The sequence below is a fragment of the Passer domesticus genome, chromosome 3, assembly GCF_036417665.1.
Source record: "Passer domesticus isolate bPasDom1 chromosome 3, bPasDom1.hap1, whole genome shotgun sequence".
In the NCBI taxonomy this organism is placed as follows: domain Eukaryota; kingdom Metazoa; phylum Chordata; class Aves; order Passeriformes; family Passeridae; genus Passer; species Passer domesticus.
In genome coordinates this window covers 29,561,235-29,577,450 of record NC_087476.1, presented here as the reverse complement: position 1 = coordinate 29,577,450, position 16,216 = coordinate 29,561,235, and the positions used below count along the sequence as shown (strand labels likewise).

The 16,216-nt window shown below is 39.4% G+C and overlaps 1 protein-coding gene across 1 annotated transcript in view; it reads left to right on the top strand.

The window, feature by feature from the left end:
• The window catches only part of COL9A1 (collagen type IX alpha 1 chain), a 61,862-nt gene extending 45,993 nt beyond the window's left edge, over positions 1 to 15,869 (top strand). Inside the window, exons 30-38 of the mRNA XM_064412337.1 lie at positions 78 to 149; positions 4,160 to 4,195; positions 4,298 to 4,342; positions 6,066 to 6,098; positions 9,449 to 9,595; positions 10,741 to 10,795; positions 11,744 to 11,932; positions 14,045 to 14,122; positions 15,307 to 15,869. Of these exons, the coding sequence (XP_064268407.1) occupies positions 78 to 149; positions 4,160 to 4,195; positions 4,298 to 4,342; positions 6,066 to 6,098; positions 9,449 to 9,595; positions 10,741 to 10,795; positions 11,744 to 11,932; positions 14,045 to 14,122; positions 15,307 to 15,491 (840 nt within the window). The 3' untranslated portion in view covers positions 15,492 to 15,869. The remainder of the gene's footprint in view (positions 1 to 77; positions 150 to 4,159; positions 4,196 to 4,297; positions 4,343 to 6,065; positions 6,099 to 9,448; positions 9,596 to 10,740; positions 10,796 to 11,743; positions 11,933 to 14,044; positions 14,123 to 15,306) is intronic.
• Positions 15,870 to 16,216: the final 347 nt, after the last annotated feature.

Here is a 16,216-nt window from a genome sequence, read left to right as displayed (position 1 = left end):
CTGCTTCAGGGTATGACCCTTGGTTGTTCATTCTAAACAAAATTGGCTAAGTTTACATCCTTGACTTATTTTCACAGGGTCCCCAGGGTAGTATTGGACTTCCTGGACTGCCTGGTCCTCCAGGCCTTCCTGGTGGTAAAGGTGACCGGGTAAGAAATGCACTTGTACATGCAGTTTGGTGTCAGGAGTAAACACAACAAGTTGAGCACTGTTTTCAGTTTTTCCATGAATTAATATCTGTTTTCTTGTTTTGTATGTAGATATTTAACTGCTTGAAAATGGTGCTCTCTGTGCCCATTAACTACTTGTAGCTCATAGACGTGTAAAGGAAAAGTCTTGACAGTGCCGCTTAGGGGACTGAAATAAGATTACTGGTATATAAATTATTTTGGTTTTTAAAATTTGAATAATTTAAAGACCTAAATTGTGCTGCAACTCATTGACACAGCCAGATATGAAATGGTCAGTCAGGATCTGTGGTCACTATAGAGTTTTGCAACTTCAACTCTCACCAACAGTAGTAGTGATGCCTGTTATATATCTTAGGGCCTCCTATGGAAATGCACATGGGAATGCAACGACTGAGACACCTATGCATGCATGCAGAATTACAGGATAACTTCTTCAAGTATTTTGTTGAGAGGGAAGGATTGGGCCCAGGGCCCAATAACTGCAGAATGTCTTGCTTTGCTCAATATTTGTTAGTGAAGACATTACATAAAGCCAGAGATGTTTCTTATCTTCTCTTGGCTATAGGAGACTGCACAGGATGGTACTCACTTGCCTAACTTCTTAGATGTAAAAATATTAAGTTCTCTACTGTGTCTTCCTTACTTGGGGCAGGTCTACATCAGTATTGAATGTATTGAATGAATTACACTTGTGAAGTGCCTCTTACATCCTCCTGACAACCAGGGGACTGTTGGACTGTTAGTCAGATGTGGGTATAACTGCTGTAGAATGGCAGAGGAGTCCTGCCCTTGATATGCTCCCAGTGTACATCATAGGGTTTCTGGATAGGGTTTGCTGTTGTCTTTGGCAGCTTAAAAAAAAAAAAAAAAAGCTATTCAGGTACTTAAAAGCAATCTTCTGAGTCTTTGATGTTGCTGAGGTATTTCTTTCATATTTGTTTGGTTTTCTTTTAATGCTGAGATCAGGACATGTTTCTAGTCAAATGTAAGTATTGTCATAAAGCAATCTCTTTATATTAGATTGGTAATGATTCATATTTTAGACTTCTCCAGAGGGAGATTGAAGGTATGAGGCAGCAAAGGTAGAAGGAAAATACCTAATGTTTGTTACAGTGCTAACCTCTCTCCAAGGGTGCTTGATTTTCCTCATTTGCCATATAAACCATCTGGATCTCTGAGATAAAAAGTAGAATGTCGATGCTGTAAACAGACCTAGAGAGATCCAGGCTACAGGCAGGAAGTTTCTGAGTATCTAACTGGCAGATGACAGTAACTTATGCCTGGACCTTTTTTAAAAACCTGAGGTCAATTTAATGCTCCATCAAATACTTTAAAGTCCAAAGTGCTATTCTAGGAATTATTTCATCCTATGATTGCTTTTTAGCTCTCCACTTATATCCTTGACTCACACTCTATTTTCCAGTAGCATGGAGGTTTAGTGAATTTTCTGGGGCATGTTTAGCATGGCTGCAGCCTTGCCAGCAGCACTGACTTGCTGTATCTTTTCCAAGTCTCAAGCCTGGAGAGCATTGTGCCACTCTATCCTTCCTCTTCCCTTCAGCTTTTGCAACTGCATCAGTGTTACACAAACAACCTTGTCAGGTGGGAAATAGGCATCTCTGTAGCCTGTTAATCCCAGTCTTTGTGTCAGCCCATTCTAGGAGTAAGTTCTAGGCTGAAGTAACCTTTTTTCAATTTCTGATTTCAAAACTTCATGGTTTTGTACACAGGAATCCTATAAAGCTCTACTGTGTAGCTGTGTCTGCATGGTAAGAGTTGATGTAAATAGCAGCCAGAAGCCAGTAGAATTCATGAATTTGATATATCAGTAGTCATTCTTGATCCCAAAGCTGTTAAATATTGTGTACTGTCTGTTGGCACCTTTTCTTGTGCAGGTGATGACCACTTAAAGAATAAATCACTGCCAAAGATGCCACCAGAATTATTTCTACTGAAGTAATATGTAAAAGTGAGAGCTGACAAAATTTGATGTATATAATAATGATTGAATGTTACAAGTGTAATATCACCTACTAACGGCAGGATCGGTGTTCCTGTTTCCAAGCCCACATGCCAATCCCCACCATGTCACCCTGTGCCTGGGTGGGTTATCAGCTTGGAAAAGAAGGTCACAGCCTAGGCCTTTGCCTCCTTTGGAGCCTGGACCAGACTGCCACTAGCTTGGGCATGGAGCTGTGTGCATCAGGCACACAGCTGACATAGGCTAGCAGAGAGAGCAGTACAGAGCAGAACAAGAGCAATGGCTTAGGCTTCAGTGGATCTTACAGGGTGGTTGTGCCCATGCGGCACCCATAATGGCCCAGCCCCAGCATTCACCACTTAGGCTGCTTCTGAGTCACGTATTTTGGATTGGTTTCATACACTCTGGTTCTATTTTAGTCAGTTAAACAGCACCAAGCTAAGTGCCAGACCTTGGCACTGCAACATGATCCTTTGAGCTGCTAAGTAGTTAAAGAAGCCCCTGGTACGGTTTTGGATCATGCTGTCAGGCAGTTTTCCAAAGAGTTCTTGAGTATTATTTGAGAGGGATTTTTGCAAAATAGATAGGCAGTATGTCAATAAAAGTGAGAATTTTCGTAGTTTCACATCTTGCCTTACTTCCCCCATTGCAATTTTTGGAGTCAATGTAGAATTGATTCTAGTAGTTTCAGTTGTGATTTTTATATTTGCTTTTACAAACATTGCAGGACAGGCTTACAAAAGCAATAGATTCTTCTATGTCAGCTTTATCTTTTGGCAGTTTTATTGCTATAAAGAAGAGTAAGGGGAGAAGAAGAACCCCCAGAATAATGTTAGGTTGGAAACCAATGTCTTTTTGTGTAATTGGGAAACCTTAACAAGGCACAATTCAACAAAATAGTTTCAGTCTTGTTTGACAAAGTTGGAATGTTAAATAGTTCTGTCATTTATACTGCTTAGCTTTGTGGATAATTTAATATTAACTCTTCATCTTCTAGAACATGAGAACATGTCAGAATTCATTAAATTCTGTAAAAACTGTAAAAGCTACACCAGTCTGTGTGCCTATATCTTATGTGAATTAAATGGATCTCTGAAATGGGAGAGAAACTGCTGCATCTCTGTCTGTTTGACAAAAAACAGGATTATCATGCACAGTTACAGTTCATTTGGAATGCATATCCTTGAGCATGCACAGACTGGAAAGAATATGAAAAGGATGGTGTGACTGGTTTTCTAACAGAATACAAATAAATTATATACTGCTCTAAAAACATAGTAGTTTTGCTCTAGATAAAAATTGCATATGTTGAAATTAATTGGGTCATTAATTTATTTCTCTTTTTTTCCTGCCTGTCCACATGGGTATGTTTTGTTAGAGGATTCTAATATGAAACATAATCTAATTTCTTTTTAAAAAGGATTATTAACTTTAAGATACAAACCCTTCAGCTTGGACTACAGTAATCATAATTCTAGACACAGGTTTGCTAAAAGACATTGAGAATTAAACAGCATGCAGGACAAGATTGTGACTGTACTTGTAGATGTCTCTCTGCTTTTCCCACACTAGCAGGGCTAGAATAGCCTACAGCAATATGGAATATATAATGGTGCTAGAAAGTGATACACTTACTGGATTTATTTACTTGTAGCTTCTAAGCAATTCTCAGAGCAGACCTGTAGCAACTGCAAGAGCATTTGTCATGTGAAGGGGAGATGTACCATTGGACAGTCAGAATCTGTACTGTACATTGTGGTAGAGGATTATATGTTCCATACTCATATTGCCTTCACTCTCTCACATAACTTAGAAAGATTTAAGTGCTTTCATTGTAATTCTTAAAAATTTGCAGCTTTAAAGGTCTCTTGCATTAATGTGAAATTTAGGATGAAATAACATTTAGTGTGCTTTTAGAATCTGAACTTTGAAATGCTGAAGATTTCTTCTCTTTTTATTTTTAATCTTTTTATTCTTAACCTTTTAGGGTTCGGTGGGTGAACCAGGACCTAAGGGTGAACAAGTAAGTAACGTTAGAGATCATGGGACTTGAAAATCACAGTACTAAATGTTACATAATGTTGACTAAATCTGAAGGCTGATAGTATGTCTTTCTCTGATATAGGGTGCACCTGGAGCAGAAGGAGATGGAGGAGAAAAGGGTGATTTAGTAAGGCACTTTTTTCACTTTACCTGATATAATACTAGGTTGTTGTTTTAAATTAAAAATATAAAGTATTTTTGGAGTGCTTCAAGCATTATGTTTTCATAATTGAAAGGCACACTTCGGTTTTATACCAACTGGCCTTTGCAGAGCACAGCAGTTCTGTTTGCTTATTTCTATATTCCTGCTGTTTGGAAAGCACTGAAATATACAAGTTCGCTTAGTACTGTACCATACAGTACAGACTGCCGTAAAGAAAAAGGGACGTGTCTCTGTTTGTATGTAGATACACATATATATATATATGAGTGTTTATATGTAAAAGTATATATATACATGCATACACAAGCACATAAATTCTTGTTGTTTGAGGCAGTGAGAATGAGCAAGTAGTTTAATTCAGGCGAAAGAGAGTTAATAAATATCCTTAATGACTCACACTTAAAGGAAATCTTTTGTATTGACTTTCTCTTTGGAAATATGATTTGCAACTATTAGAGGAAAAATGGACTGGGAAGAGGCTGTGGCACCATGATATTATATCTATCTATCTATCTATCTATCTATCTATCTAATCTGCTGCAGAAGTATGGCATGTTGTGAATTGACATGGGTAATGCCTGGGTCAAGTGTCCTTGGGTAAAGAGGATTTGTTTCTCTGCCAAAAGAGAAACCTTCTGGTCCAGTGGCTCCCATGAGGCCTCATCCAGCAAAGCCAGAACTAATCTTTCTAAAGGAAGTATACTGATCCTTATTCAAAGAATGGTAGCCAGGTTGTATTCTGGAAATTAGTGTACTTTTCCCACAGGCTGCAATTTTGAAAGACTTAGTGAGCTAGATGTCCAGTAACTGAGCATTATGATCACTCTACAGATTCCCAGGAAGCAATATTATGTGTTGTTTAAGTGTGCTGCCAGCTAGTCTGGTTTTAAAGGGATAACAATTATTTCTATTTCAATTATGGCATATTCATTAACAGACAGGCCTTTGGCTGGAAACCAGTTATATCACCGATGACATTTAGGAACTGGGAAATTGCAGTTTACAGAAATTACTCAAAGTTTCTTTAGTGTTGTCATGCTAATCTATTTCACAGGTAATTAAAAGATTTTGAAAGTTGTTTTTTTTTTTTTTTTAAGTTGAGAGGAAGACCTAAAAATTACTGAATAGTGGGATTGCTATTCTCAATGAGTTGATGAGAGATTTTGGTATTGTTGAAGCCAGGAGAAAGATTGCTGGAAATAGGAACTTGTAGGGGTTTGGTTTCTTCACAGAACTTCAGGTAGTTTCTGTTGCAGTTTTTTCAGCACCAACACAGCACCAATATCCATAGTTCTGTCACTTTGTAGAAACTAGAAAATCCTGGTTAAAAAAATGCTTCTTCTAAAGTTTTCCAAGAAATCCATCTAAGATTGTCCTGTGGTGTAGCTGTGTTTGAGGGGTTAGAGCAACATGTTTAATTCCAAGAGAAGCAATACAAACCAATTATAACAAACATGCTTTCTCACCTGAACCTTACAGAAAAGTTTTTGAGAAAGGAATTGTACGAAACCCACTCAAAAGAAAAGTTTTATTCTCAAAGGAATTGTAATTATTTGTGGGACAATTTTGCATAAATCAAATATTTGAAATTTCATTTTATATTCAAAAAACATTGTGTCACATTTACTGCATTTATAATGCCTGTGATAAGGAGACTCTCCTCTAATATCGTTTGTCTTCTTTTTAGGGTGACATGGGATTACCAGGAGCAAAGGGAGCTGTAAGTATAATGAATAGCATTGTTACAGAAATACAGAGATCTAGCAGATCATATAGATGGTTTTCTGATTTAAGAGAAAAATGCAGATAACAAGCTGACCTCTTTGTCACAGTTAAATGGAATGTGTTTTAGCAGCTTTCCTTCTGTTTAAATTTTGAATACAGTTAATATTAAAATGAATTAGCTTTGAAAAGGAGTTAGTTTCCTGGATTCTAACTCTATAAAAGAGAGGCATCATTCAGCAGCAGTTTTCTGGCCAACAAAGTTTTGGTTTTTTTTCAAGGAAATGAAGGCACCCTTTGTACAGTAGGTGTTGGATAGAAAGGAGGCTCAGTGCAGTGGCTGTGTGCCACTGTTAAAAAGCTGGCAGCAGGATTGTGGTGTCTGTGATGCTAGAAGTATTTATGGCCCAACTTCCTTTATTTTATTTTTATTGTGTTTTTATCTTATTTTTATTTGTTTTATTTTATTTAACTGCAAAATGATACCTTTGATGTGGAAGGTGAGTGGGATCTTGTATGTCACAAAAAATTAGCTGGAGAGCTGAATTGATTATTTTATTTCAGGATCACTGAAGATTTGGATTGTTACAGCATCTGACAGTATGAGCTGTGATACTAAAATACCAATAGTTCTCCCTATGGGGAGTTGAGGCTGAGCACAACAAAAAATCCTGTGCTTGTGTTATTAGTATTCTGGGTAACTTTTGGGCTAAGCAACTGCAAGATAAAGAGTATTTACTTGATTTAGATCCTACAAGAAAGACATGAGGAAGAAATATATTAGAAGAGAAATCCATAATTTTATCCACCTAAATTTTTCAAATCCTCTTGTCTTGATGAGAGCTTGTATCTCAGTGAGTGCCCTCACAAGAATGAATAATCTGTCTGGGAACCTGATATCTCACCAGGCTGGGGAAGAAAGGAATGATGACAGTTGCATAGTCCATAAAAGCAATTTTTCTGTCTCCTTAATGTATCTATCAAATAATGTTCTTTGGGTTTCATTATGATAGGGGCAGCCATTGGCTGTCTGGGATGCAGCACAGCTGGAACCAAAACGGTCTCACTTCATGGATTTAACAGAGACCACAGCTGAGTAATTTGTTCTTTAGATACTCTTTCAGAGGGTGTGTCTTGGTTTGAAAAGACAGGAGTCTGTGAAGGAAGGCAAAAGCCTCCTGTGAAATGGAAAAGGTAAACCCCCTCCTTCCGAATTATCACAATTTCAGAATTAAAAGGGCTCTCAGGCAAAGATATGGGAATGGGAATAACAGTTCTTTACTAGGAAGAAAAAAAACTAAATAACAATGTAATTTAGTACAAGCAAAAAAACCACTAGCAGAGTGAGAAAAACCTGACACCCTGAGAAGTCAGGGTGTTGATAGTAGTCCAGCCAGATGATGGCTGCTCCTCCTGAAGCGGCGTTCTGCAGAAGGGTGTAGATCCTTTCTGAAAATGCGGCGAGGGAGCAGCTGGGCCTTGGTTCCTGATTCCTCTGGGAAATCCAGCGAAGAAGGCTGTCTGTGGTCTCAGAAATGCTTGTTTTATGGTGGCAGGGATGCTTGGCTCCTCCCTCTGGGTGGAGCATCTCTCAATGGGATGATGTAACTAATCTTACCAGCCACAGTGAGTAATTCAATAGCCCATTAGCAGGAGATTATCTTCCTGGCAGTGTCATTGTTCTTGAAAGAGATAAGAAAAACTGCCCAACCCCCAACAGATGGCAAAAAAAGAATACATGCTTATTTTACAAGCCAGGACATTATATAGCCCATTAGCAGGAGATTATCTTCCTGGCAGTGTCATTGTTCTTGAAAGAGATAAGAAAAACTGCCTAACCTCCAACAGATGGCAAAATAGAATACATGCTTATTTTACAAGCCAGGACAGGGTGTTACTCTCTCTTTTTTTTTTTTTTCCAAGTAGATTTGGGAAGTTGTGGGTGTGTAGGATTTTTTTTTTTCCTGCTCGTTTTGGGTTCTTAAGGTGGATTTTTTTCTTCTTTTGTGCCATATTTTTCTTTGTTATTACTACTATTGGTTATTAGGTGTAAATTAACTTGTATTGGGAGCGACTGTGGTGGTTTGACCTTGACTGGATATCAGGTGTGCACCAAAACCATACTGTCACTCCCTTCCTCAAAACTGGCCAAGGAAGAGAAAATACAACAAAATGCTCATGGGGCCAGGGAGAGATCCCTCACCTGTTACAGTCATGGCCAAAACAGACTTGGGGAAACTGATTTATTACCAATCAGAGTCAGAGCAGGATAATGGGAAGTGAAACAGAAGGGAAGTACCTCCTCCCCTTCCTTCTGCACTGACCTCAGTGTCTTCAGAGCTGTTCATTTCACATTTTCACACCCTACTCTTCTCTGGCTGCAGTTATTTCTGGACAATAATTTTTTCCTCCTTAAATATGTTATCCCAGAGGCTTTATTAACATCACTGATTGGCTTGGCATTGTCTAGTAGGTCTGTTTCAGAGCTGGCTCGTGTTGGCTCTGCTGGGTATGGGGGAAGCTTTTGGCAGCTTCTTGGAGAAACCACACCTGTAGACCCCTGCTACCATGACATTGCTGCTCAAACCCAATACAATAATTCAGAGGTGCCTGATGGAGTAGGTCACCCTCTGCATGATATTTAATAACTCTTAGTAAAATTCCTGGAGCAGAAGCTATAGCTTTATTTACTCAGTGTACTGAAGTGGACATGTTGACATAGTCACATCAATCCTTTCATTCCCCAGGGTCAGGAATAGCTTTCTACCCTTTCCCTGAGTGAAATAAGGCAGCACTGCATCTGTTCAAGGCAGTTTGTCAATGTCAATTGGTGGGAGGATGTTCCTTCCTCTCTGCCAGCAAACTCCAGTGTAAGCACTAGAACTAGCTCTGGCAGAGTAAACAAAGCAAAAATGTGAGTTCCCAAACAGCCTGGGGCTACACAGTAGAGGCTCACACCATGATACTCTCTAGAGAAGAACATGAAAGGCATTTGGATCAAGAAGGGAGCTGGAGTTTTCATACCCTAAGCAGCACTTAATGTCTAGAAATGTTCCATGTTGACATATACAAGGGCAGAAAGCCATCTTGAGCATGTTTGATTTACCTGTGTTACTCTCTGATTTACCTGTTTTGACAGAAGAAATTATTATTCCACTTCTCCCCTGTAAGAGTACAGATCTCTTAAAAATCATGCAACTACTGACACCAGTTGCTTACTATTGAACATCTGCATTTCAGCAATCATTTCTTTGCATTTGTGAATAGCTCCTGTCACCATTTTGATATGTCAGAATGAGTCTATCACTAGTACAGCAGTCTGTTGAAATTCTTCTCTTTCTTTGACAGGTCGGTAATCCCGGAGACACCGGTTCCCGTGGGCCTGAGGGGAGTCGGGGACTGCCTGGCATGGAAGGGCCACGTGGCTCGCCTGGACCACGAGGCTTGCAGGGTGAGCAGGGTGCCCCAGGCCTGCCTGGCAGCGAAGGTCCAGCTGTAAGTACTGTTTTCATGAAATTGGTATCTTTTGAGCCTTTATCTCTCACTCACACCACTCTTTGTTTTGCATGTGCATGTGCCAGACTGAAGTGCCAAGCAGTCTGAAGTACAGTGTGCCTCTCATCAGACACAGGTGTACACCAGAGCAATCCTGGGTTGTACATAGCTACATCCTTGGGGCCCCAGCTTTCACTTCAGCTCTTTTCTTATGCCCACCTCACCCCTGTAGTGTGCATGAAACCAAACTGTGTTTGATACAAAGGAGCATCACTCAGACTTTACCTTGCTAGTTAAGCTGACATCAGCTGGAATAGTTACACTTGCAGGAGCTGGAACACCTTTTAGTGAGTCATGGATTATTTTTGGTTGGGATTAAATCCTTCATAGTGGTTTGTATGGGGTTATATTTTGGATTTGTACTGAAAATAATCTTTGTAGCGCACTGATGGAAGCAGGGAAAAGGGTAATGGTTTCAAAGTGAAAGAGCATAGTTTTAGATTAGATAGTGGGAGGAAATTCTTCACTGCAAGATTAGAGAGGTACTAATAGGTCACCCAGAGAAGCTGTGGATGCTCCATCCAGGAAGAGTTCAGGGCCAGGTTAAAAGGGGCCCTGAGAAGGGGAGTTGGAATTAGATGGTTTCAAAGGTCCCTTTCAACCCAAGCTATTCTGTGATGTTTCAGTTACTCATGAACACTGCATAGAATCAAAGCCTCTCCTTCTCCTTATATTGTGTACTCAGGAAGTAGGTTGGAGGTGCACAAAAAATTGGGAGGGGGGCACAGCTGGGAGAGCTGACTATAATTGCCCAAAGGGATATCCCATGGCATGTGGCATCACACTCAGCCATGTAACCAGGGAAAACTTGTGAGGGTGGTAAGCAACTGCTTTCATTTGTATCACTTGCATTATCATTGTCTTTTTTGTATTTTATTTTCTTCTTCCTCTTCCCCTTTTTTCTACCCCTTCCTCTACTTCTTACTTTCCATTTATTAAACTTTTTATTTCCCTGTTCCATGGGTGTGGCGGCTGGAGTTAAAGTGTGACAACTCCTTATTGGCAGCATTTTTTTGAATAGGCACACTCATAAAATGTAAGTGTGACAGCAACTGTTTTATTAAAATACTCTTTTTTAATCCTAGGGAAAAGAACCAAGCGATCAGCACATTAAGCAGGTGTGCATGAGAGTCATGCAAGGTAAATAGGCTAAAAAGTATTTGATGTTTCTTGTGCATTTAAATTGGAATCACCTATTTCTGTGGAGGCAACCAAGATTTTCCCCATGCTTACCCAGAAAAAATTGCATGGCCTCAGCAGGAACCCTGGTGGAAAACCTTTCCACACACAAATGTAGACACAGTGTGAGGAAGTCCCTTACTTATATATATATATTGTAGCCTCATGGAACTGCCTATTGATTCCACACTACTGCTGTGGTAAGCAGGCCATAGACCAGAGCAGCTGTGTGAAATAAATACATTTTGTATTCAAATTACTTGCTGTGTTTACATACATAAAAGTACAAGCTTCACTGAAAGCTTTTTAGCCTTTTGTATTTACTATTAGATTTCAGCAAAAAACCGGTGCAAAATAGGTGAAAAGAAGAGGAATATAGAGAGAGGTTTCTGGAGATAACATACCTTAAAATTAAAGCAATACAGAAGTACTCTAACTTTAATTTGCTGAGTTCTTGACACACACAGAAATGTCAAGCTTTTCTAATATGATTGGGTGCATGGAATTTACTGAGTTGAGAAATTTATCCTGCCCTGTAAACACACAAATTTTTCACTACTTGCTATTGAAGATGTCTTTGGGGTTATTATGCCTCTGTAATGTTAAGGGTTTACAGAATTAATTTGCTGTTCATGTTTTAAAAATTTTCAGTAGTTGTCACTGTTCTTGATAATGCCTAACAGGGTATTAAAAAACCCCCAAACCTCTATATATAGGATAAATATCTTCTATAATAAGATAATACCTTACATGTAATAAACTTTGTAAATAGCAAAGTAAAAAAGGAAGGTGCTGTAGTGTAATCTGTCAGTTCCTGTCACAGTGAACATACATTCTTCTTCAGTGATCATGGACATCTCTTCATTCTTGTTCACTTACTCCATAACTTTCTCCTCCTGCTCATTGCAGAACAATTAGCTCAGCTGGCAGCCAGCCTTAGGAGGCCAGAATTTGGTGCTCCAGGTCTTCCTGGCCGACCAGGCCCACCAGGTGCTCCAGGACCTGCTGGTGAAAATGGTTTCCCAGGACAGCTTGGCCCCCGTGGTCTGCCTGGCCTTAAAGGTCCCCCTGGTGAGATTGGTCGTAAAGGTCCGAAAGGTAAGAAATTCTCCAGCTGGCTTTCACTTGGTGACTGCTTTAGTTTTGGGTTTTGGGCATTTGTTTTGTTGTTTTTTTGGTTGTGGGGTTTTGTTTTTTTTTTTTTTTTTTTTTTTTTTTTTTTTTTTTTTTTTTTTTTTTTTCCTTAATTTGTTTTGGTCTTGCTGCTGTTGTTGCCCCCTTCCTTGGTTTACAGGTTGTGGATATGTGCTGTACACACTTGAGGTCCAAAAAGGATCCTGAGTTAGGAATGTAAGCTGTTTGCTGTAACTGGTGTGTCAGTTACCACAGTGATTAAAGGGCTCATTGGCCTGCTTTCAGCAAGACTTGTTTGGAAATCTGCTTTTTAGCACTTAAAAACCCACAAAACTTCAGAAATCCATGAGAGTGAGAATCAATATTAGGATTCTGACTCAGCTGCTTCTTTCTAGTTCAGGGCAGATGGCTGTCCTTTCTCACATTGTAGCAGTCATTTGATGACAAACACCACATGTCATTCCAGCAGTGGTTCTTTGCCCCATTCAGCTGGCTGTTGACCTAACTTCTGCAAGATTCATGGTCCCAAGAGCTGATGTAAGCAGTCAGATTACTTCACTAAAATCTAGTCTACTTTTCTAAGCACTCCCAGTTTATCACATTACAAAGGATTGATAATAATTTACCTTGTTATTTGCATATAACACTTGAGCCATTTAACATCATTTCACCAAGTGCCAGAGCCTATTGATTCTTTGGAAAGGAAAAATCCATAATAAATTTGACTTACATTTTACACAAAGTCTTTGATCTAAGTAAATCTCTTCTGTTCACGACTGAGAGGTTTTATTCTCCTCCAGAGAATTATAGGGTAAAATTTTCTGCAAAGTCTTATGACTACCATGTATGTATTAGTTTCTATTCAGCAGTGGTTTTTATTTGTTTTCCAAAAGGAAGGTCTTATTTTAAAAATGTCTTTCTGCAAAAAGCTGGTCTGCTGCTGGAGTACAGTGTTTACTTTTGATTCAAGGTTTATTTGAAAGTGAAATTTGGAAAACCTTTGAGCGAAGGAATAGAATACAAACAAAGCAAAACTTAACAGCATCCTTGCTGGAGCTTTGTTGCTGTTTTAATTCAATGTAATGTCACCTGCAGAAGAAACAAAAATGAGAAATACAAATGTAATATATGGGATATGCAAAATTTTATACAACACACAGCAGGCTACACTGTGTTAATATTAAAAGAAAAAATAAACAGAACATTAACCACCCCACCCCCAAAAAAACCCCAAGCAAAATACTTATCATAACTAACAAAAAGCTATCATAGCTGTAATCAAATTCTGAATTACCTTGGAGTAAACCTTGCAGTACCATTACAGATACAAGGGAAGTGGTGAATGCTCTCATGTGCAACAGCTGTAGTGATGGAAGCCAACCTGAAAACTCAGTCCTTCACTCTGAGTTCCTGGTTCAGATATATTCATAGATAACAGTGAACAGAATTTGAACTTTAGAATCTAAGCAACAGCAAAACCTTCCTCTTACTAACATGATTCAGGTTTGGAACAAGATATGGGCTTGAAGAAATTCCGGGTGTCTTTGCCAAAGACATGACATTCTTATATGAGGAAAAAAAAATTATTTTGTGAAGGTAAAACTATACCTTATGTGAATGTCAACAGAATACTGTCATCTGTGTAACCACCTTTTGTCTCTTCTGCACTGGTGTCTCGAGGACCAACACTTTAGAATTTTTACTTCTTAACTGAGCTTGTATAGTTTTGCAGGAGCCAGTAGCCTCACTCTGTATCCCAAATATTCCAAAATCCTGGGACTTTAGTTTATTCCTGTGATATGGGCTGTGACATATTTCATGTGGTACTTACTGTCCAGCTCTAGGTAGTTTCTTTCCCTCCAACCTGTCTGCTTCTCAGTGTGACTCAAATGGTGAAAAAACCCAATCATATGCTAAACATTTACACAGCTATGTGCCAGGACATCATTGAAAGATGCTAAGAATATATACAGCCAGATGAATTCTCTGCTCATTAACTATTTACTTCTGAAAGGGGATTTACTAAAAATGATACTCCAGGCAGACTGTAACTAATGTGTCATGGATTTGCTTTAGGTGAACCAGGAGAAAGAGGAGAAAGAGGATTTCCAGGCAGAGGACTGAAAGGTTATCCTGGTCCAAGAGGTCTTCCAGGTAAGTATATAAAAGGGTGAGGATAAAGAAGATATATAGTAAAATTTGCCCAGAACTGATACTTCAAGCTGCTTTGAAAAGATAGAAGGAGTCCATTAAGCAATAAACTCTGAAATGACAGTGCTTAGTAATTTTTACCTCAGTCAGAAATCAGGCTTAAAACTAAAAAGCAATAAGCCACCTCCTCATTTATCTCAGTATAAAAAGATTAGAAAAAGTGTAAAGAAAGCATTTTAAAAAGGAGGCAATTACCCACACATGGATAAAAATCACCTCTTTTAATGTATCTTATATATATTATATACACATGTAATTATATATAAAAAATAAACAAAAAAAAAGGCTATAACCTCCAGATCATCTCACTGGCAGTCACAGCAGTCTTGAAAATCTCCAGTCATAATTTAGGATATTATTTTATTTCCGTGGTAATTAATTACATTTCCGTGGTAATTAATTATTTAACATGGCTCCAGGAGAGATTCCTGCTGATGAATGAAGCACAGCTGGCCTCTAGTGGCCAGCGAATGAACACAAACTTGTTATTTCCGTCACCATTTCTACTGTACATTTCTGTGTTTATCTAGCAAGATTAACTACTCATATTTGTTCTTTTGTGAAAAAGAAAAAAAATAGTTTAGTATTTACTGATCCCCAAGCACGTCTGTGTAACTCAGAGCTGTTTTCTCTAAAAATCTATCCTAGATGTTTCTTGAAATCACTGTTTTTCCTTTCTTCATTGAACATTTACAAGTAAAAACTACTTTAGTGCTCAGCAGTTCAAATCTTTATATATATTTCCCCATCCATCTCAGTGGAAAAAAAACAAACATTGGTATTTCTTTTTCCAGAGAGGTAATGAAATTCTGTGGTAGCAAGTAGCATCTCGCCTGCCCTAGGTCTTGGCAGGAGGGTTGGCTGAGCAGAGTACCCTGCAGAGCTCTGTACAGCAGCAGACCTGCACTGGTACACCTGGGGAGCACTGGGACTGAAATGTCATGGCTGTAGCTGTGTGATTGCAGATGGGGTGTCGGGTAGGGGAAAACTGCCCCTGTAAATTGGCATCACTCTTGGGAATCCCCTGAAAGTGGTGAAAACGAATCTTTCTACAGCTTTTTAGGACAGGATGCTATGCTCTGCAAGTTGCATGCTGCCAAAGTTCAGCCCTGCATCCACTTTTGCAGGTGAACCGGGCAAAGCCAGCTACGGCAGGGAGGGCCGTGACGGTGACCGAGGTGTCCCTGGGGTGGCGGGGCAGCCGGGGGTGCCCGGCCCGCCCGGCCCGCCCGGACCCCCCGGGTACTGCGAGCCCGCCTCCTGCAGGGTGCAGGCGGGACAGAGAGCCGGGAAGAACGTGAAAGGGCCCTGAGAGTGCCGCCGTGTGCCGGCAGCGATTCGCATCCTGCACGGACAGCTGAGGACAGAATCACGAGCGAAGGAGAAATGCAGACACGGACAAACCTTTCAAGCAAGGTTTCAGTAAGGTATTTTTAACACAGTGGTTGTGCATTCTTCCAAAAGGAGTGCTTAGCAACACAAGCTGGAACAATGGTGCTTACAGAAATACACAGGTGCTGCCTTCTGCCTTCTCCTTTTGGGGGGAAATAAAAGGTACTTGTCTATTTTTATTTTTGATTTTGTTTAATAAAGAGTTTCTGTGATTTTTTCCTCCTCCCCTACTTAATTCCTATGTATGATGTACAGTGAAATAATGTCTTCAGCCATCAAATAAAAAAGGATAGTTTTATTTACTGCAGCTGTATCTATTCTTTCATACTTATAAAATAAATTCTAGCACATGCTCTTCATTCACAGTCACTTCATGTGTGTTTTACACAGAATATGCTAAACCTCCTTCAGCTCTTCAATTCAATCACAGAAACCCAGGTGGGAGGTTCTTATGAAAACCCACCACCCCTGGCACTGTTTATGCTACCAGTATCTCTAAAGGTACAATCACAGGGTTGCCCTAAATAACCCATGTGGAATAACCTCTTCAATTTTTTACTCCAGTTTGTGTTGCATTTGTAATTCCATATGAAGCTCATTGCAGCTGGCCTTGCTATATGTGACATTAAAATAAAAGGCTAGTAG